This window comes from Rhinoraja longicauda, chromosome 22, assembly GCF_053455715.1.
Source record: "Rhinoraja longicauda isolate Sanriku21f chromosome 22, sRhiLon1.1, whole genome shotgun sequence".
Classification (NCBI taxonomy): Eukaryota; Metazoa; Chordata; class Chondrichthyes; order Rajiformes; family Arhynchobatidae; genus Rhinoraja; species Rhinoraja longicauda.
This window is the reverse complement of record NC_135974.1, coordinates 7,818,455-7,840,985: the sequence shown is the minus strand read 5'-3', so window position 1 is coordinate 7,840,985 and position 22,531 is coordinate 7,818,455. Positions and strand designations below refer to the sequence as shown.

Here is a 22,531-nt window from a genome sequence, read left to right as displayed (position 1 = left end):
CTATTTGATCATAGCAGGCAATGGCACCATCTTCTCCATTAATGCAGGTGACAGCTGTAGCTGCTCTGGGCAGTTAACTATGGCTCAGAGTTCACCTCCTGGAAAACAAAAAGTATGCGTGAGGTGTGAACAATGTTCACCTGCAAATATTCCACCCCAGCACAAAGCATGCCCTCCAACTGTAGTGATAATGCTGGTAAGCTTCTTGTTGCAATGCTGAGCTGGTTGTATTGAGGGAACCAGGCTGTTCCTTGAACTAAGATTATGATCTAAGATTATCACACATGGCACACAATGTCAGTATAAGGGTTTGGGTTTGAGAGATGAGGAGACCAAAGTGCAGGGAAGACACAGGAGCCAAGAGTAAGTTAAACTCAAGAAGGCTTTTACTAGAACCCTGATAAACAAGAATGCAGAGAGTCTCTTGTCCAGAGTAGATGAATCGAGGACCAGAGAACATAGGTTTAAGGTGATGGGGAAAAGATCTAATAGGAATCTGAGGGATAACTTTTTCACACAAAGGGTCAGGATGTATGGAAACAGTTGCCAGAGGAGGTAGTTGAGGCAGGGACTATCCCAACATTTAAGAAACAGTTAGACAGGCACATGGATAGGACAGGTTTGGAGGGATATGCACCAATTGCTGGCAGGTGGGACTAGTGTAGCTGGGATATGTTGACTGGTGTGGACAAGTTGGGCCGAATGGCCTTTTTCTACACTGTATCACTCTATGACTCTAAGAGTATAAGGTTCAGCATGAGAAAATCCTGAACAACAAGAGTACAAGGCTCTGCATGGGGAAAAAATCCAACACTGAGACAAACATCAGCAGTTAAATAGGGATCTCTATGGGTAACACACATGATGAAACACAGGTGAAAATATTTAAACATAATTGAACAAAAGACAATGTCACCCTCAATGAATGTCAACGTCACCCTCAGTGCTCAGCAGAGGGATCAGCAGGAACCGTAACAGGTGGTGAATATTCTAATATTCTAACCCCAAATGGGCGTTCTCAGCATACATCGATTGAAAGCATTCTGAGATATTGCACTATGGACATTGGATTCCTGTGAAGTTAGCTTGAACTTTTGAAAATAATTGAGGAGCAACGTTGTCTTTTCTATCTCAATAATTCCCGCTCTGTACTTTTGTAGATTTGCCCAGCCTTACAGCACTCAGGGCTGGTGCTGCTGAACTCGCTGCTGGAGACCGTACCAGGTATGTATGTGTCCATGCAGTGAATAGCCAGATTCATACTGTACACTGTTGTTGTTTCCACCCTTCGCCAAGAGTGGGGGCTGAACTGGATAAGGGCAGGCATCATTTTTTTGAGGAGGTTTTTAGTATTCTCACCACCTCATCTCGGCTGACCCTTGGATCAAAAACCGTCAACCATTAAACGCATTGGGGAATTTGGTGAAAGTTGGGAATTCCGAGACAGGATATGCCAGTGAATGCAAAGTGCCTTGATAAACGTGTCACTCCTGATTCTAGCCCATGGAGCAGCATTTACAAGGAGAGTGCCATGTTTCTATGATAAAGTGCTTAGCACCCTTGCAGCCACTTCTGAGGTATGCTTTCCTGGCTACAACCACCTGTCCCAGAATTCCAATGGGAGATAAATCTGGCCAAGCTGTGATGCATTGGTTCATGTTTCTGTTTCGATTAGATGGAAAAAGATCTGAAACAAGTCATGTTAACTATGAAAGTGTGTCCCGTCCACTTAAAGAATGGGTACTGGTTGTCACTGGGAATTGATATTAATTGCTGTGCATGGGAATTGCAGGGAATTGGCCAGGGAAGCTAAAGGAAATGGGAAAAGCACAGTCAATGGGTGTCTGTCCTAATTCCCCGAGACAAGGTCTCGCAACACACCACTCATAGATATCGATATCACCCTCTCTATGACTCTAATACATCCATGCACAGCAACAGGATGCCCTGAGCAATTTACTGAGGCCAATTAACCTACCAACTTGCCCATCTTTGGGATGTGGAGGAAACCGGAGCACTCCGAGCAGACCCACATGGTCACAGGGATTATGCACAAACTTCACATGGGCAACACTGGAGGGCAGGATTGTATTTGGATTGCTGGAGCTGTATGACAGATCTACCAGCTACACCACTGTAATAACACCGATGGCGAGTTTATGATGTTCTAAAAGGCTGAATGATGTTGATCTAGGCTATAGGAGTGAAAGTCTTTTGCAGTTCAACCATTGATTATGTTTTTCAATTATCACTATATTGACTTATTGATGCTCCTCTGTGGATTTCTGGGCCCTCCCTCTCAAAGTGCGAACAGCAGTGGATCAAGATGTAGGGATCGATTATTCCCTCCTCAGTGACCCAGATGTTAAATCTGAGTGGATGGACATGAACTTCAAGGTAAGGACCATAAGCAGGTACAGACACTGTGAGGAAATAATGATAGTTTTCTCCCTGCTGCCCAGGAGCAGTGTGGTGCTTCACTGAGATTACCAGACCTTTCCAGAAGCTGAGCCTGACCTTCGGGGAAAGGCAAGGCCAGAACTGCACTGAAGATTGGGGCTAGGGTACCTCCTTGAATCTTGCAATTCCCCCATCTGACCCTGCACTGAGATGTGAGACTGGGTGTTTGTTCATGACCAGTTTGAAACATTGTTCAGATAGAGGGTGACCTCCGTGTGTTCTGCTGCTTGGGAGGGAGGGAAAGCAAAGTAAAGATAGTAAAGGTGTGGCTGGAACCAGCAGACACAATCTCAAAGTAAGGGATTAGTCTCTCAGGACAGAGAAGGGAAGAGATTTCTAGCCCTCCTTGGGAGGTGAAACTACAATTCTCTACTGAAGAGGGGCGCAGAAGCTCAGTCCCTGAGCACATTTGTACATTCTACATGGAAATCAGAGATTTTTTTAATTTTAAAGGAATCCAAAGGCAGAAAAGTGGCAGTGAGGTTAAATGTATGCCATGCTCTTAATGAATGGTAGAGAAATTAAAAAATTCAATGGGTTATGCATTTTTCATGGTCATCATCCTTTGCAAGTCAGATAACTGCCCCACGGCAATAGCTCGTAGCATCACCCACTTGCTAGAGGCACCTCTAGCCATAATTCCTGGCTGGTGTCATTATAAATTAGCTTCACTGCCTATCTTTATCTTCCTAATCAAAACCACTCAATTGCTCTTTACTTCAGATAATAAATGTTGAAGGAGCAAAAAACACCATTGACAAATCCATTTGAAAAGATGTACAAGATTGCACCAGTCCCATGAGTGAAACGGTTGAAATATTCCCTTGGGTTTTCAAGCATCTGTAATGTGTTCTTTTTGTTGATGAAATGCTTCCACTTAAAGCCAAGATAAACCACTTTACATAAGCACATTTGTTTTCCTTTCATTTCACTTATGCCTATATAATCACTTCACTGCCTCTGCGAGAATGTAAAGGTTTTCTCCTTTAATATACATAGGAATCAGAACATAGATAAAATGTGATTTATTCTTGTAAAAATGTTGTCGACAGTGAACTGGAAGAGTATAGGGAACGATTTACCTTTATGTGTGAGTTTGATGTACGAATATGCGTATTGATTGTTCCACAGGGTTGGCTCTCCTGGTTATGTTTTTATTTATTCGATTTAGATGGATGTTTGCATGTGCCAAATCCAGTTTTACACGGAATGTAGAACAGTGTAGCCCTAGAACAGGCCCTTCAGCCCATGATGTCTGTATGGAACATGAAGCTGAGACCATTTCATATCTACCAATGACGATTCCGGTTCTTTATGTCAATCTAGTTCAATAATAATTGATCCAAACAACTTGTTCTTCAATTCAAACCTTTAATGCAGCGCTGCGATGATTCCTCCAAGTCTGCTCCTACAGAGCCCACGGTCTCCGGAACAGGCTGGGACGAACATACTCATACATACCAAGACAATGTTTATACAGTTTCCAAATAACAGAATGGAGGGGGCACAATTGAGGGGCATGGCAACATGTTCATCCAATCACAACTAACCCCGTCCTCAGGCACTTCCCAGTCCTCAGTTATGACCAATCCCGTACATCCTATTGTATCTGCTGGAACATTCTGTGATTAGGATGTTAATCACTTCTCAACCGTCCATGGTTTCACCACCTCTAGCTAACGAGCAGAGATATATCACAATAGCAAAGCAAGTAGTGATAATTGTTTCTAATTAACCTTTACCCAGACGGCTGTCTTTTAGTCCTTGACTCAATCACCATTAATTGTTTTCTAATTAACCCTTACCCATACGGCTATCTTTTTAGTCCTTGATTTAATCAGACTTACTTCGTATTTTACCTTAATTCCTCACCAATATATAATCAATATCCTTCCATTCCCTGCACATCCATATGCCTATCCAAAAGTCTCTCAAATGCCACTATCATCTGCCTCAACCACCAACCCCAGCAGCCAATTCAGGCACTCATCACCCTCTGAGTGAAAATAATTGCCCCTCATATCTCATTTAAATTTTACCCCTCTCACCCTAAAGCTATTCCCTCCGATAAACACTGTTACTCCTGCCAGCTGACCATAAAGATTGTGTGTTGCTGGCAATGGGTATTGCTCATTAAGTCCCGAAACGTCACCCATTCCTTCTCTCCTGAGATGCTGCCTGACCTGCTGAGTTACTCCAGCATTTTGTGAATAAATACCTTCGATTTGCACCAGCATCTGCAGTTATTTTCTTACACTAGATTGAGTGTGATCTTATTGTTATTGCAGATTGTTGCACACAATACTCATTTTATCTCAACAGCAATTCCCTATGTCCTAACATTTGGAGAATATATCCCATCTGCAGCTTCAATTGACCTTTACGTTTCCTGGGACATATATTGCTGAAATTCCATAAATATCTCGGCTTATAATAACAGTCTACAATATTCATCTCAGGGTGCCCATCAAAACTTCCAGCATCGTTCAGCGAGATTCCACTTTTCTAATTTACAACATGTGCTAGGTTCTTCATCCTTGTCATCAATTTTGTTGCAGTGAATATTGATGTGGTCACCTGAACTCACCTTCACTCCAGGCTAAGACCAGCAAACTGCTCGATGTGACCGTGGCATTCATAAAAGACATCTGTTTTGAATTTGTGTCCCTGCTTCAAGTGATTGTCATTTTGCCTCTTGCAGGAAAATTGTGAAAACATATTTGTCTGTCCCTGATTAGACATACCAGTCCGATCTCTTACAGGCTATGGATGGTGCCTTTCGTCAGTCACCCTCGCCTACTCTTGGAACTCCCTTTTGCCTTGCAATGTATTCAGAGCTTCTTCAGTGCCACAACATTCTTGCTGATGGACTCACCATCACTTTAGCTTGGTGTTCCAAATGGCAGCTTCAGTGTTAATGGTACAGCTCAAATGGTTTTAAGAGTCAACCACATGGGGTGGGCCTGGAGTACAAATAATCCAGACCAGGCAAGGACTGCAGACATCTTCCCCAAAAGCCATGAGTGAACCAGATGGATTTTTATGACAATCCTGTTTTTATTTTTGGACTGCATTACTATTTTCCAATTCCAGATTATTAACTGAAATGAAATAGCATAATTGTTATATCGGGATTAGATCTCAGGACTCCAGATTGTTAGTTGAGTTTTTTGGATTACTAATCTGGTAACCTCCATGACATGCTATATCACTCACACATCCATCAATATCAAGTCAGACTGCAGGTAATCCTAAAGACGATGAAATGCCAGTGTAGTAAACACAGAACCATACTCGTGGTAAACAGCAAGAACAGCGTGCAACAGACAGAGCTAAGTGTTCCCACAACTAACAATTGAATTTAAATTCCACCCAACGCATTTAGTCAGTTATCACAGTGGAAAATTAAATAACTAACAGGGTGGCAGAGTGGCTTAGCGGTAATCCTGCTGCCTAACAGTGTCAGAAACCCGGGTTTGATCCTGACCACGGATGCTGTCTGTACGGAGTTTGTATGTTCTCCCTGTGTACTCGCCTGGGTACTCTGGTTTCCTCCCACATTCTAAAAGATGTGCAGATTTGTAGGTTAATTGGCTTCGGTAAAATTGTAATTGTCCCTCGTGCCTAGGATAGCGATAGTATACAGGGTGATCGCTGGTCCGCGCGGACATGGCTGGGCCGAAAGGCCTGTTTCTGTGCTGTATCTCTAAATTTGAGGAAGGATGTTCTTGCTATGGAGGGCGTGCAGCGTAGGTTCACTAGGTTAATTCCCGGAATGGCGGGACTGTCGTATGTTGAAAGGCTGGAGCGATTGGGCTTGTATACACTGGAATTTAGAAGGATGAGGGGGGATCTTATTGAAACATATAAGATAATTAGGGGATTGGACACATTAGAGGCAGATAACATGTTCCCAATGTTGGGGGAGTCCAGAACAAGGGGCCACAGTTTGAGAATAAGGGGTAGGCCATTTAGAACGGAGATGAGGAAGAACTTTTTCAGTCAGAGGGTGGTGAAGGTGTGGAATTCTCTGCCTCAGAAGGCAGTGGAGGCCAGTTCGTTGGATGCTTTCAAGAGAGAGCTGGATAGAGCTCTTAAGGATAGCGGAGTGAGGGGGTATGGGGAGAAGGCAGGAACGGGGTACTGATTGAGAGTGATCAGCCATGATCGCATTGAATGGCGGTGCTGGCTCGAAGGGCTGAATGGCCTACTCCTGCACCTATTGTCTATTGTCTATTGTCTATTGTCTAACAGTGGGAGAGTATTAGCCATGTTGGGGCCCATCATGTGAGAGTTAGAAGCAGGCCTTGAAGCATTCACTGCCATGTTCATTCATGTGTCAAATCGATGATCAAATCTTATCTTCCTCCTGAGATTCTCACCTCCTGAGATTCTCACCATTACAGAAGCTCCAGTCAATTCAGCCAGCTCCAGTCTCCAGCCAATTCAGTTCACCCTTGTGATACCAAGTGTATTTAAAGGAAAGGCTGTGTACTGCCTTGGTCAGCACTGGTATTGAAAATCTGCTCACCAGAACGAGCTGTGCCTCCAGTCATGCTGTTGCAGTAGAGTCACCACACAGATTTCTACTTAACAATGTGGAAAATTAGCCAGGTATATCCTGTTCACAAAAAGCAGGACAGATCCAATCTAGCAGATTACCACCCACTCATTTACTTCAATCACCAACAATGTGATGGAAGGCATCATCAAATGTCCTATAAATGAACATCTATTTATTGATAACCTCCTGTACAATAACCAGTTTGGATGACATTAGGAATACTCCAGTTCAGACCTCGTCACAGCCTTGGTCCAAACATAAACCAAAGAGCTCAATTGCAGAGGTGATGGGAGGGAGATTGCTCTCAAAATCAAGGTAACATTTGACCAAGTGCAGTATAAAGGAGACGGAGTAAAACTGAAATTAATAGGCAGCAAGGGGAAAACACTCTTTGCTGCAATCGTATCTTATACTTGTGGAAAGATGGCGGCGCGCACGGACGCAGCGGCTCACAGCTCTCCCTTTCGGTGCGTTTTATGTGTGTTATCTGTGTTATGTCTGTTAGTCAATTTTAGTCATGCAAACCAGGAAAATCAGGCAAATCCTACCTACAACCGAAAGGACCTTCTGATCATCGGATTCCAGTGCAATCGGGACCTTGTGCGCGAATTTCCACACCCGCGAAATATACCGGAAGAGATAGCCAGGACACCGGGCGCTCCGTGGATAGTTGTCGGCGCGAACAGGCGTCGCAGGCGGAGGAGAAACAGGAAGCAAAAGCGAGGATGCCGGTCCGGTATACTTGCCAAGCTAAAGAGACAGCCACACAAACCACCGCTACCCAGCATGTTCCTCACCAACGCCAGATCCATCATCAACAAAATGGACGAACTAAAACTGCTGATATCAGCAAACAAACTCGTGGAGGACTGTTGCATTCTCTTAGTAACAGAGACATGGCTTCATCCACTTATCCCAGACGGAGCCATTGAGCTAGCCGGGCGTACAGCGTTTCGTTGGGACAGAAACATCGACTCCGGTAAGAGCAAGGGGGGGGGGTTATGCATTTATGTGCACAACAACTGGTGCACTAACATCCAAATCATAGATAGCCACTGTTCTCCTGATCTGGAGTCCCTAACAGTTAAATGCAGGCCTTTTTACCTTCCTCGCGAATTTACAGGGGTTATAGTAACAGCAGTCTACATCCCACCGAATGCTAACGCTAGCACAGCTTTAGGCTACCTGCTCGGTGCAATAAACTCACAACAGAGCACATATCCAGAAGCAGCCCACATCATAGCCGGGGACTTCAACCATGCAGACCTAAAGTCAGTTCTCCCGAAACTTGAACAACACATAAGATGTGCTACCAGGGGGAAAAACACACTAGACAAGGTTTACTCAAATATTAAGAAGGGGTTCAGGTCAGCACCACTACCACACCTGGGGCAGTCAGATCACCTGTCCATATTCCTAACCCCAGCATACACCCCACTCAGGAGGAAAGCTCCAGTCACCATAAAGACTGTTAAGACATGGCCTGAAGGAGCTTCCTCGCAGCTGCAGGATTGCTTCGAAAGGACCAACTGGGATATTTTTGAGGATCAGGACTTGGAGGAGTACACATCAACTGTACTTTGCTACATCCAAAACTGTGTTGACAATGTCACCGTTGACAAACGCATCCGGTTGTACCCAAATCAAAAACCCTGGATGACAAAGGATGTCAGGTCTCTCCTCAAGGACCGTAACACCGCCTTCAGGTCTAGTGATAGAGCTCTATACAGTGCTGCTAGAACCAACCTGAAGAGAGGCATCAAGGATGCCAAAGCGTCCTACAAGAGGAAGATTGAAGACCACTTCTCCAACAATGACCCACGGCGGGTATGGCAAGGCATCCAGCACACCAACTACAAGACCAGCAACCGCACGACTGCCGACGGCGACGCCTCGCTGGCTGAGGAACTTAACTGTTTCTTTGCTCGTTTCGAGGTGAAAGCTACAGTGGCAGACATTACACCCTCTCCAGCACCTGACAGCAACACCTTCACTGTGCAGGAGTATGATGTTAAGCGCGTGCTCAGAGCAGTGAATCCCAGGAAAGCTGCAGGCCCCGATGGTGTGACGGGCAGAGTGCTGAGGGAATGTGCAGACCAATTATCTGAGGTCTTCACAAAAATCTTCAACCTGTCCCTTTTAAAATCCACCATCCCTCCCTGCCTGAAGTCCGCCATAATCATCCCACTGCCGAAAAAGTCTGTCATCAGCAGTCTTAACGACTACCGTCCGGTAGCACTCACACCGGTCATCACAAAGTGCTTCGAGAGACTGGTCCTGCAGCACATCAAAGCCAGCCTCCCACCCACCTTCGACCCACACCAGTTTGCCTACAGAGCAAATAGGTCTACAGGGGATGCCATCGACACTGCTCTTCACACTGCACTGACCCACCTTGAACACCAGGGGAGCTATGTGAGGATGCTCTTCCTCGACTTCAGCTCTGCCTTTAACACGGTCATCCCGAGCAGACTGGTCACCAAACTTTCCGACCTTGGATTTTCCCAAACCATCTGCAAATGGATCAAGGACTTTCTGACCAACCGCCCCCAGACAGTCAAAATAGGCCCTCACCTCTCCTCCACCATTACACTGAGCACCGGCTCACCACAGGGCTGTGTGTTGAGCCCCATCCTTTACTCCCTCTACACTCACGACTGCGCCCCCACCCATCCCACCAACACCATCATCAAGTTCGCGGATGACACGACTGTGGTTGGACTCATCTCAGAAGGAGATGAGACAGCCTATAGGGATGAAATCCAAAGGCTGGCAGCATGGTGTTCAGTGAACAATCTGGTCCTGAACTCCTCCAAAACAAAGGAACTTATAATTGACTTTAGGAAAACCAGTGGAGATTACGACCCACTCTACATCAATGGGGTCTGTGTGGAAAGGGTACCAGCTTTCAGGTTCCTGGGTACGCACATCGCAGAGGATCTCACCTGGTCTACCAACACCATCACCACAGTAAAGAAGGCACAGCAGAGACTCCACTTCCTGAGGATCCTCAGGAAAACCAACCTGCAGGAGAAGCTCATGTTGTCCTTCTATCGCTGCTCCATCGAGAGTGTGCTGGCATACTGTATAACCACATGGTATGCCAGCTGCTCAGAAAAGGACAGGAAGGCCCTTCAGAGGGTCATCACGACGGCCCAGAAAATCATCGGCTGCTCACTGCCCTCCCTGGAGCACCTGTTCAGCCTACGCTGCCTCAGTAGAGCAGGCAAAATAATAAAAGATCCATCCCACCCCGGCCACCGTCTGTTTGTTCATCTGCCCTCTGGTCGACGTTTCAGGTCGATAAAATCCCGAACAAACAGACTTAAGAACAGTTTTTACCCCAGGGCCATACGAGAACTGAACACTACCTTTGCACTAGGCAACACTAAAAAATCTTTGTACTTAACATAATTGTATTTAATTGTATTTATGTATTTATTTGTTTTTGCATTTATTGCATATATGTTTGTACGCACCGTCAGGATTGGCTATTTTTTAATTTCGTTGTACTCGTTGCAATGACAATAAATGAATATTATTATTATTATTATTTAGGGCCATTTGTCTTTATCGCAGGACATCACTTCAGGAGTTCCTTAGGGCAATGCTCAACCAACTTCAGCCAATTCAACAATGATCTTCTTTTCATTGCAATGTCAGGCATGGGGATGTTCACCGGTGATTGCGCAATGTTCAATTCCATTTGAGCTCCTCAGCAAATGAGGTAGTTCATGCATGCTTACAGCAGACTTAGAAAGCACATCAAGCATGGGTCTATGAATGACAGGTAACATTTGTGATACAAAAGTGCCTTCTCCAATACTTGACTGTCAAACTATCTCTCCTTGATATCCCTTGAGAAGGGTGAGGGTGTGGTGGTGATGGTTATTATTGACGAGAACTCAACTGGACCAGCCAAATATTGTGGCTGCAAGAACAGGTCACAGGCTGGATGTCTTGCATTGAATAGCTCATCTTCTGATACCCTAAAGCCTTTTCATGATCTATAGCACTTAAGTCAAGAGTCTACTGGAATAATCTTAATTTTCCTGGTGACTGTAATTCCAACAACAATCAAGAAGCTTGAAGCCATCCAGGACATTAAAGTCCAATCCTCCATCCTAAACATTAATTTCCTCCACCACCAATGACTATAATATCAACCAGACCATTCTGACTTCTCCAAAAGCTTTGACTTCTTACATCAAGAAAGGCAATGGCAGTAAGTGCATGAGCACAGCAACCCACATCCCTGAAGAAGGGTCTCGACCCGAAACGTCACCCATTCCTTCTCTCCCGAGATGCTGCCTGACCTGCTGAGTTACTCCAGCATTTTGTGAATAAATCGATTTGTACCAGCATCTGCAGTTATTTTCTTATACTACTGGTTGCTCCACTGCGATTTCTCTTCGAGGTATGTCCACTTTGAAGAAGTTCTCCTCCTCTCTTCGACGAGAGTTCAGTAACATGCTCTCTCTCTGCTCCCCCTCTGTGATTTCTCCTGCCCTCCTACTCTACGACCACATCTTGGGAGTCTGAAGAAGGGTCTCGACCCGAAACGTCACCCATTCCTTCTCTCCCGAGATGCTGCCTGACCTGCTGAGTTACTCCAGCATTTTGTGAATAAACCCACATCCCTTGCTTCTTTTAATATCCAAAAATCTACAGATCTCAGTTTTGAATGAACTCTGTCCCTGCGGTAGAACACTCCAATGAATTGCCATCCTTTGAGTGGTGCATTTTCTACACATTTCCTTATTTCAAAACTGTAACCCCTGGTACCTATATTCCATTGCCAGGAGAAACATATTCTTTGCACCCACCATGTCAAGCTCTCCTCTCATTTTCAGGATGAGATGTCCTCCCATTCTTTTACATTCTAGAGAATAGAGGGCAGTCTATCTCTCTTTATATAGTAGACCTACCATTCCTGGAACTAGTCTGGTGAATCTTTGCTGCACCCCCTCCATAGTTAATACTGCTGCTGTTTTACATTGTTCCTGTATCTCAGCATACTTGTGCACATGACCAAAAACTGGACTTGACTCTGCTCATTCACATGATTATAATTTTCAAAGTGTCCTGACATTATATCCTTTAATAACGTTTCCAGCATTTTTCCAACTACCGGAGTCAAGCAAAAAGGCCACTCATTCTGTTTTCTCTCTCCCTCCCTTTTGTCAATATGGGGCGGCATTTGCTACTCTCCAATCAGAAGAATGGCTTGCCAATTGGCAAGCTGCTTATCTTCTGACTGCCGTCTCGCCAGCAATACTGGTCCCTCATGGTGGCACTGAGAGGGGAAATCCTGCAACATGAGGAGGCTTCCATATTGTGTATAAAATCATGAGAGGAATAGATCAGGTAGATGCAGATTAGAGTCTCTTGCCCAGTTCGGGGAATCAAGAATCCAACGACATAGGCTTAAGGTGATGGGGGAAATTTTTAATAACCATCTGAGGGGTACATTTTTCACGCAAAGGGTGGTAGGTGAATGGAATGAGCGCCAGTGGAGGTAGTTGAGGCAGGTACTATCGCAACGTTTAAGAAATATTTTGACAGGTACATGGATAGGGCAGGTTTAGAGGGATATGGGCCAATTGCAGGTAGGTAGGACTAGTGTAGATGGAACATGTTAGCCGGTGTGGGCAAGTTGGGATGAAGGGCCTGTTTCCACCCTAAGACTCTATGATTCTATGAGTAAAAAAGCTGGAAAAATAATTTGACCAAAGATGTGGCACCAATGACCTTCTCCATCCAAGGAGTCTCTTAATGAAATCTTCCAGCAGAAACATTTCTGCAGGCTCCCTTTCATTCCTGCCATCAATGGATTTTAATCTGGTTTCACTCCTGCTGCCAGTAGATTTTAATCTGATTTCACTCTCGTGCTGTTGTAGTGATTTTAATCTGCTTTCACCTCTGCTGTTAATGACTTTAAATCAGTTTTTTAAAATTAGAATCCCAGGATTGTGTGAACATTTTACTGAGAGGTTCCTACTATTTTTTTCAGGGAATGTTCTACCCCCTTGGTAATGAAAATGACACACTACCAAACACTGTAAGTGTCCCTGGTTTGAAGAGCAAGGATCGCATGGTGTACATCTGTTTATCTGAGTACTTCTTTGACTCTGCCATGTACTCTTATTATAAAGCTGGAACACTAAAGGCTGACATTCCTGAGAGCAAGGTGGGTTCCCGGTCATTACAGAAACTATTCATGTGAAATAAATTGCTGGCAATTAATGAATCCCTGTTGACAATTTGTACCAGATGCCCATGGATCTTGCCTATTTACTGAGGACTACTTTCTTTGGAATAATCATCTTGCTGGTAAGTAAGAATATGATGGCATATGTTATTACTCCCTTCCTTTTCTACTGATTTTCTGTTGTTCTCTCATTTTCTTTCTATCTTGCTATCTGATTTCTGATTATCTTTATGTCTGTCTTTCTCCTTCCCCTCTCTGTTGCACTATTTCCAATTCATTTATTCTCTCTCCTCCCCATCTCTTTTTTTCTCTCTCCCTCCCTCTCCCTCATTTTCTCTCTCCCTCTTTCTCTTCATGATAGCTCTGATGACTTGGAGGAATTGAATAAAATTTAAGTGCAAGTTTTTCAACGCCAGGACAGGTTCTGCCCAGTGAAGGAGAGAGGAGATGAGTGGGTTGAGCTTTTGTTGGAAGAAGAAGCAAAGTATCCTCAGACAGTTTGGGAGTAGGATGGAGATGTAGAGGGTTTGAACATTCAAGGTGTAAATTAGTTGACTGGGAAACTTGAAGCTGTCAATGTGCCCAAGGACCTCAGAGGTGTCATGGATGTAACTGGGAAGAAATGAGGGCGAATAGAGCCAGGGTAAGAAAAATTAAGTTCCATGAACCAATAGATTTACCAGACAGTCCTACTTTTGGATCCTGATGGTAGAGTAGAATTGGGCTACCTGTTGTTGGATGATCAAGGTGGAGGCTGTGAAGGAAAGATCTGATGGGGAAATTAAGTCCGAGGCTGAGCAGATGTTGAGTGAGAGGTATGAGGAAGTATCAGAGAGCAGGTGTTTAACTTCTGTGAAGTAGAGGGAGAGGAAAGTGCCGGGTGTCTTTTCCTTAGAATATGGAGTTTTATGTGGAAACCTAAGAGTTTTGATTAAATATTCACAGGTTGAAAGGTCACTAACCAGAGGGAAGAGGATTTAAATTTTGTACTGAGTTGTTCTGACCTAGAACACAGAGAATGACAAAATGATGGAAGTAGGTTCATTATAACATACACAAATAGGATGAATGACAGAAAAGGAAAATAATTGCAGGAGAAAAAAAAAGTGCGAGAGGAACTCAACCGGTTGAGCAGCACCTGTAGAGGGAAAGGAGCTGTCAATGTTTAGTGTCTGACCCTGAAGTAGGACGGAATGGATAGGGAAGGTAGCTACTAAAGCGAGAGGGGTGAGAAAGCTGGTAGGCGTTAGGTGGACCCAAGAGGGGTGTGTGAAAATCGGCAGATGGGAGGTAAAGGAGGGTGTGGGGCATTGGAAGACATAGGCAGGTGGGTGATAGGTGGGTGATAGGTGGAAACAAACAAGAAACAAAAGGGCAGTTGGAGTCAGATTGGGGGAGGGTGGGGGTGGGGACAGGCTGGAGGGTGATAGTGAAGACACCAATGCTACACGTGCTGTAATCTGATCAGTAAGGAAGATGATAATGGGAATCCTTTAACAGAAAGGTGATGAGGATGAGCCAGTTGGTGGAGGAGATTCAGTGGGTGAAATGTGTGGGTAATAGATGGATGGAACAAGGAGGAAGAAGAAAATTGTATGGGGAGCTAAATAGGAAAGAGAACAAAAATGGGAGGATCAGGAGAGAAAGAGGGAACTCGGGAGGTAAATTGAAAAATATTTTGTTTATATCATTAGGTTGCAGACTACCCAGGCAGAATACTAGCTATTGTTTCTGTAGTTTGTGTTTGGCCTTGGCCTGGCAGTGAGATGGACAAGGCAGCATGGGAATGGGGAGGGGAGTTGAAATGTTTACAACCGGGAGCTTGAGATAGTCGTTGTGAACAGAGCACAAGGGCTCTGCGAATCAGTCGCCTAATCTGCACTTAATCTTGCCGACATAGAGTAGTCCACAAAGGGAGCACCAAACACATTAACAAGGCTAGGAGGCTGCGCACGCAAGTCTTTGCGGGGAGTGGAGTCTGTTTTCTAGCTCTTCCATATTTGGCCCGTTGCATGACTTCTGCGGTGTGAAATTATGACATTCTGTGATTGCTACTCAGTAACTAGGCCAAAACTCCAAACAACACTACAAAAGGAATTGGCTGAATCCAGAAGAAGTCAACTCTTTGCAAAAGGAGAGAAGTGGAAAGCACCCTAACTCCAAACTACAGCAAATTTAGAGATGGTGAAAGAGGAGACATGTCAGATGTTTTTTTGGAAGTGACTAGTCCATGAGTAAAAGATGCCCTGTTGAGGGTTTCACGAGCAGGTGGGCTGAGCCAGGAGCGAAGAAGGGCAGTGTTATGGAAAAGTAGACAATCTTGCTGATCTTGTGAACATGATGTCATATTTTTGTTTTGGACTCAAATATATCCAGATTGTGAACAGTGTGGCTCATGACATTTACTGAGAACAAGGAGGGAAATAGTTGCCAGAGAAAGTTTGTGCCAAAATCTGACTATCCTAGCTGGCTCAGTCTGGCAAAATGTGTTGTTGGAGGAAATATCTGTTTGTCCACTAATGGGTCTGGTACAAATAATCCTCCATACAGTTACATTAAATGCAATAGATTACCTATCCCCTTTATCAGAATACATAGTTTAATAACAAAGTGAAGCATCCTAGTTATTTATGACATTTAAATAATCTATTTGCTCATTTTTAATGCTGTAAAGGGTTCATTTTGAGATTAATCTTTACCTAATTCCTTAACTCGAAATGAGATGCAACCAAACTACATTTTGATGCAATATATTTGATGCAGAAAATGCTTGAATCTTTTAACTGTCTACTTCTTCTCCCAATCCCTGACACCAAGACCCCAACATCATCAGCCAAGGAAGCTCCTTTGCTGCTCAAGTTGGAAGTGACATCGGTTCCTCGCTGCACAATCAAGCCATCGGGAATCACTGGCAGTGTCAGCGCTCACATGAATATCATCCTCCTGCCGCCCAATGCCACACCAGTCATATTGTCCAGTATAACAATGGTAAGGAGTGTATTCTCATTCTACAAACTTTTCATTCTTTACAGCTTCAAATTTCTCCTATTGTCACAGTGTCCCTACAGTTGCAGGTTGCCCACAGTCACAGTGCCTAAATCATGCAGAGTCCCTACATTCTCAAAATAGCCTGGGGTTACTGCCCTTAAACTCAAAATATTCTTGTAGTCTAAGTGTCCTTATATCAGAGTGCCCCTACAATTACAAATTTACATTATCCTTTCAGCAACAATGTTCTTACACATATGGTATCCAGATAGTCGCACCAATCACAAAATAGACCAGTGTCCTGAGATCTCTCGGGCTACCATTCCAATTGTGTTAAACTGCTTTTGCACATATCCTAGCCTGTTCCAATCTCGCTGACCTATTGTGTACCTTCCACCAATTTGCTGCTCCTTCAGGGCAAAGGATGCAATATTTCCCCGATAGACACCTCCACCTCCAAGAGGTATGTTTTGGCCAAGGTTGCGAATGGGGAATGCAAGTCACAGCAAAAGGTTGTGGGAAATTATAATGGAGCACTGAATTCAAAGTTTGGGGTCTTGGAGGTAGGGCGTGAAGAACAGAGACACATGTGGTTTCCCCCCTCCTGTCATGCATGGATCCCTCACCTGTGGCTTCTCCTCTGTGTTCTGTGGTTCTGCTCTCGCTCCCCCTCCTAACAGATGGAACAAGGATAGAATCTGAAGGGTCTCGACCCGAAACGTCACCCATTCCTTCTCTCCAGCGATGAAGAAGAGGCTCGACCCCAAACTTCACCCATTCCTTCTCTCCAGAGATGTTGCCTGGCCCGCTGTTACTCCAGCTTTTTGTGCATATCTTCGGTTTAAACCAGCATCTGCAGTTCCTTCCAACACAGAGTTTTCCTGGTCCTCACCTTTCACCCTACCAGCTTCTGTATCTAACACATCATCTTCCAACATTTCTGTCACCTCCAACATGTACCCACCACCAGTCACATCTTTCCATCTTACCCTTTTCCCCCTTTCATAGAGACCGTTCCCTCTGCAATTCCTTCGCTTGCATATCCTTTCCCAACAAACCACCTCTCACCTCAGTTTCATGTGCACCTCTTCTAACTTCAACTTTTACATTCGGTGTTCCCCATGTGTTCCACTGTACATCGGCGAGACCAAGTGTAGACTTGACGACTATTTCACCGAACACTTGCGAGCGTTCCGCCATGGTCTACTGGATCTCCCGGTTGTTAACCATTTCAATGCCCCGTCCCTTTCATATACTGACCATTCTGCCCTGAGCCTCCTTCATTGGCAGAGTGAGGCCACACACAAACTTGATTAACTGCACATCATATTCCACTTAAGTAACTTACAGCCTTTTGGTATGAACATTTAATTCTCCAATTTTCGGTGACCTCCATGAACCTCCCTCCCCCATCCCGTTTCTCCCTCCCTCCTCTCTGCTGCACCTGGACTTGCACCTATTTCTCCCCTCCCCCTTCCGACATTCTTTTCTCTGGCTTCATAATTTGCAACTCTTCAATCCTTTTGTCTCACACTTTCTACTTTAATCCCTGGTCTTTGTTTCAACCATCTGCCAATAAAGCCCCACCCACCTGTGTCCACCTGTTACCTGCCAAGTTTTGTCCTGCTTTTCCTCTATCTCAGCTTTCTTCCTCCCCCCAGTTCCCCAATCAGTCTGAAGAAGGGTCCCAACCCAAATGACAACAATCCATGTTCACCAAAGATGCTGCCTGACCCACTGAGTCACTCCAGCAATATATGTCATTCCCAACTATTCAGCAAATGAAACAGTCTATCCCTGCATCTTGTGAAACCTAGATACATTTAGGTGTGGTCTGATAGATGTAAGTTAACATCTCCACCATGGAATTGGCAGGCAATGATCATGGGAGAGTTTAACCACATACCCTTGACATTTCATGATGTTACCTTAATTGAATCACATCCTCAATTATCATTGTGGAATTCTCTACCACGAAGGCAGTGGAGGCCAATTCACTGGATGTTTTCAAGAGAGAGTTAAGATTTAGCTCTTAGGGCTAACGGAATCAAGGGATACGGGGAGAAAGCAGAAACTTGGTATTGATTTTGGTTGATCAGCCATGATCATATTGAATGGCGGTGCTGGCTCGAAGGGCCAAATGGTCTACTCCTGCACCTATTTTCTATGTTTCTATGACTGATAAATATCCAGAATATCATTGGGGTTATCAACTGAGCATGGGTGCTTAGCATTTGTTTGAGTGTTGACTAAATCATCTTTTCACTTGGTGGATACTTACATAGTTAGCTGCCTAGTAGTGCATACTGGTAGCATAGGCGGTGAGAGCAGGTATTGAGGGTACTGTTGACCTTCCCAAGGTGTCGTGGGCCTAACTCAACAAATCACCAGTGAAGGGAGGTGCCCACTTGGTAACCCCAATGATATACTGGCATCTACGTGCTGGTTTTTGTTGTCCCATAGTTTAACTGTGTAAAGGCATTTTAGATTCTCATGTGGCATTGGGATGGGGTTTCTTGGTTAAACGTTTAGCTTGTGCGTTTGTTACCATGTAGATAGCTTAATACTGAACATGTAGTTTGGTTATTGTCCTATAGCATTGGGCTTGGTTTTCTTGGGTGAATGCTTATCCTGGTGTTATAGCATAAGTACTTTGTGGTTTATCAGTTAAAAAAATGGACACATTAATGGCTTGTTAATCAGCATCACATGTGGAACCTGTCCATACTCATTTGGGTTTTCTCATTGCAGGAGACAAAGTTGAATGCTAAGGTGGCTTTGAAGGGGAAGAACCTAGCAATCACACTGGGCCTTAAAAGGTAGGATCATTGGTGCTCTGCAATTGTCAGTACATAATTATCACCTCGTACAATATAGTAAAGATTCATAGGATACTGAGCCAGATCACTGGATCCTGCATTGTGGACCTGATTGGTAGAATGCACTGATCATTCATTGGCTCCTAGGAAAGACCTACATTGTTTGACACCAAGCCCAATGAACAATAGAGGGCCAAACTGGTAAAGGAACAGGAGCAGAGAAATCATTTCAAATTGAACAGAGTCTATCACCCTGATCAGCATGAATAAAACCCATTCAAAATGGACCTGGTTATATTCCAGTGTTTTGTGGGAGAAAGACCATCCATTTTGCTCTATTTCACTACCATTCCATTGACCCCCAGTGAAGTTGCAGTCTTTTCCCCATGTGTTCAAAGAAAGCAGTCCAAAGTCTCTTAACCAAGGAGCCTGCTGTCCATGAAGATGATTTGAAATGGCAAGCCAGTCTCAAACAAACAGGGAACCTTAATAAAATGTTCCAATGAAGCCCAACTCCCAGGGGGATGAGATTTAAGACACCAATATCGAGTATTCTGCGGGTACAATCATTTATGGCTCCGAAAGTGGGCTTGATCTTATTTTGATTCTTAAGCATTTAACAGATTAGTTAAACCTAAGTGACAAAAATCTTTAGTCTATTATTGTTATAATGTGAAGCTCTCTGTAGATTCATGTCAAGAATGTTAAGTCAACATAAATAATTCAGGCAACTTTGTTGCACTGAAGAAATCAATTAAACAAAATGGTGGCATTACAAAGAGAAAGCGTGGGCTGAAACAAAACTGGGAGATATCAGAAAGCAGTTTTTTACCCTGACTGGCTGAGTGCAGTAAATTCACTGTAAGTGGGCAAAATCAGCATCATTTTGTGAAAGGGAATTCGTGTTTGACCAATTTATTTTGATGAAGTAATAGGCGTTGTAAAGGAATGTGGTGAAAGTGATCTGCTCAGAATTCCAGAAGATGTTTGATAAACTTCCAGAGCAAAGATTATAGTGAAAACAATAAATCTTGTAGGAGATAACGAGTTGATGTGGATATATTTGAAATTCTATTCCTCAAAAGGCAGAGGAAACAGAGATTGAATACTTTTAAGGCAGAAGTAGATATATTCTTGACAAGCAAGGGGCTGAAAGGTTACCACTGATAGAATGGTAAGTGAAGTTGATGTTACAATCAGATCAGCTATGATCTTCTTAAAAGGCGAAGCAGGGCCGAGAAGATGAGTAGCCCACTCTTGCACCTAATTGGTAAGTTCATGTGGACGGTATTAAGAGGATAAATTATTAGAACTGTAGGCATCATTCACAGTAGAATTGGAAACATCATTCACTCCATTCTGGAGTACCACTGTGAACAGCATTGGCACTGCAGAGATGGAATCATCATCGCATAATCACACTATTAGAATTATGAACACTGTTACCAGTATCGTAATAGTACCTTTGGCTCTCCCGCTCTTATGGTCCACTATGGAGTAATTGCAGCGCAAAATAATTTATTTCAAGGGGCACAGCATTGGGTACAGATTTACAACTGTAGGAAACCCTCACAAGCATGAAATGCTCAGGGAGTATTCCTGAATGTCAAATTCATAGTTATTCAGCAGCTTATTCCATGTACACACCACCATCTGAGTGAAAATGTTGCCCTCAGGTTCATATTAAATCTTTCCCTTCTCACCTTAAATCTATGTCCTCTGATTTTGACTTACTTACTCTGGGCAAGAGACTGTGCTTTCGCCCTATTTATTGCCCTCATAATTTTATATACCTCTATAAGATTGTACCCCAGCTTCCTTGCTCCAAGGAATAAAATCCTAACCTGCTGAACCTCTTCCTGTTGCTCGAGCCCTTAGTCCTGGCAACATCCTAGTAACTCTTCTCTGCCTTTCCAGCTTAATGACATCCTTCCAAAAGCAAGGTGACCAAAACTGAGCACGATACTCCAAATGCAGCATCGCCAATGACTTGTACAACTGTAACATTATGTCCAAATTCTATACTATTTGGTATCAATCTGAAGGGTCCCAACCTGAAACATCACCTCAATAGTCAATAGAACACCCATCCATGTTCTTCACAGATGCTGCCCGATCTGCTGAGTTACTTCAGTACTTCTGCATTAAACTCCATTAGATATTCGTCAGCCCGCCTGCCAAGCACTCATCAGCCAAAATCCTGTTGTAATTTTTGATAACCATCGTCACCGTCAATAATACCACCTACTTTATTGTCACTTTCAAACTTACTAATCATGCCTTGTTCATTCCTGTCCAAATCAAAAATTATATAAACCACAAACAGCAATGGGTCCAACGACGATCCCTGAGGCACACCAGTTATAAGCCTCCAGTGCGAAAAACTACCTTCCATTATCAACCTCTGCTTCCTTCTATGAAGACAATTCTCTGTCCAGTCAGCTAGCTCTCCTTATATTCCTTCCAGAATAGCCTAGCATGCAGAACCTTATCAAAGACATTGCTGAAGTCCGCATAGACAATGTTTACAGCCTTCTCTTCGTCAACCGTGGTTACTTCTTCAAAAAACTCGATCAGATTCATAAGAAACAATACAAAACCATGCTATCCATAATCAGCCCCTGTCTAACCAGATGCATTTATATATTTTTCCTCAGAATCATTTCCAGTAACTTGCCTACTACAGAAGTTAGGCTCTCTAAGTCTCCAGTTCCCAGGCTTTTCCTTGCAGCCCTTCTTAAATAGAGTACAACATTAGCCATTCTCCAGTCTTCTGGCACCAAACCCGTGTCGAACAATGATTCATATATCTCAGCTAGGGCTCCCCCAATTTCTTCTCTAGCTTCCCACATTTCCCTTGGATATATCGGATCAAGTTTGGGAGATTTATCTACCTTCATTCGCCATGGGACATCCAGCATCTCCTCGACCGTAATACGTACTGTCCTCAAAACATGACCTTAACTAACCCAAGTTTCCTTGTCTTTGTGTCTTTCTCCACAGTAAAAAACAGAAATACTCATTGAGGACTCGCCCATCTCCTGCGGTTCCATACACAGATGACCTTTTTGGCTTCTGTGGGCCATATTCTCTCTCTAGTTACTTTCTGCATCAAACTATTTTTAAGCGACAATTTCAAATGTTTCTGTTATATGTAATATTCCATACTATTACATACTTGGTCAGATCTGTTGCTATACCTGAAACTAAAAGGAATCCACTAGAAATGCTCAGTGGATTAGACTGTCAATGGAGAGAGAAAATTTGAGCTAGTACTGAGAGAAAAACGGAACCATTTAAAGTATGGAATTTGCGCTAGAGTTCTGAAGGATGCAAAGGAAGATTGGTTTGAATATTCCATCCAAACTTCTCCCACCCTAATTTCCACTTAAAACTAATGTTTTTCGTTTTTCCAGTTCTGATGAAGGGTCTTCAATCTAAAACATTTACTGCTTTTCTTTGCACAGATGTTACCTAACTTGCTTAGTG

The 22,531-nt window shown here is 43.7% G+C and overlaps 2 protein-coding genes across 3 annotated transcripts in view; both read left to right on the top strand.

Moving 5' to 3' along the window:
* Positions 1–22,531, top strand: part of LOC144604376 (cytochrome c oxidase subunit 4 isoform 1, mitochondrial-like) — a 420,358-nt gene that overhangs the window by 338,348 nt on the left and 59,479 nt on the right. The window lies entirely within an intron of this gene.
* pltp (phospholipid transfer protein) overlaps positions 1–22,531 on the top strand; it is a 57,602-nt gene that overhangs the window by 23,778 nt on the left and 11,293 nt on the right. For both annotated transcript variants that reach the window (XM_078418688.1, XM_078418687.1), the window contains exons 7-12: positions 1,161–1,224; positions 2,306–2,397; positions 13,038–13,214; positions 13,298–13,357; positions 16,053–16,223; positions 18,975–19,042. In XM_078418688.1, coding sequence (XP_078274814.1) covers positions 1,161–1,224; positions 2,306–2,397; positions 13,038–13,214; positions 13,298–13,357; positions 16,053–16,223; positions 18,975–19,042 — 632 coding nt within the window. The remainder of the gene's footprint in view (positions 1–1,160; positions 1,225–2,305; positions 2,398–13,037; positions 13,215–13,297; positions 13,358–16,052; positions 16,224–18,974; positions 19,043–22,531) is intronic.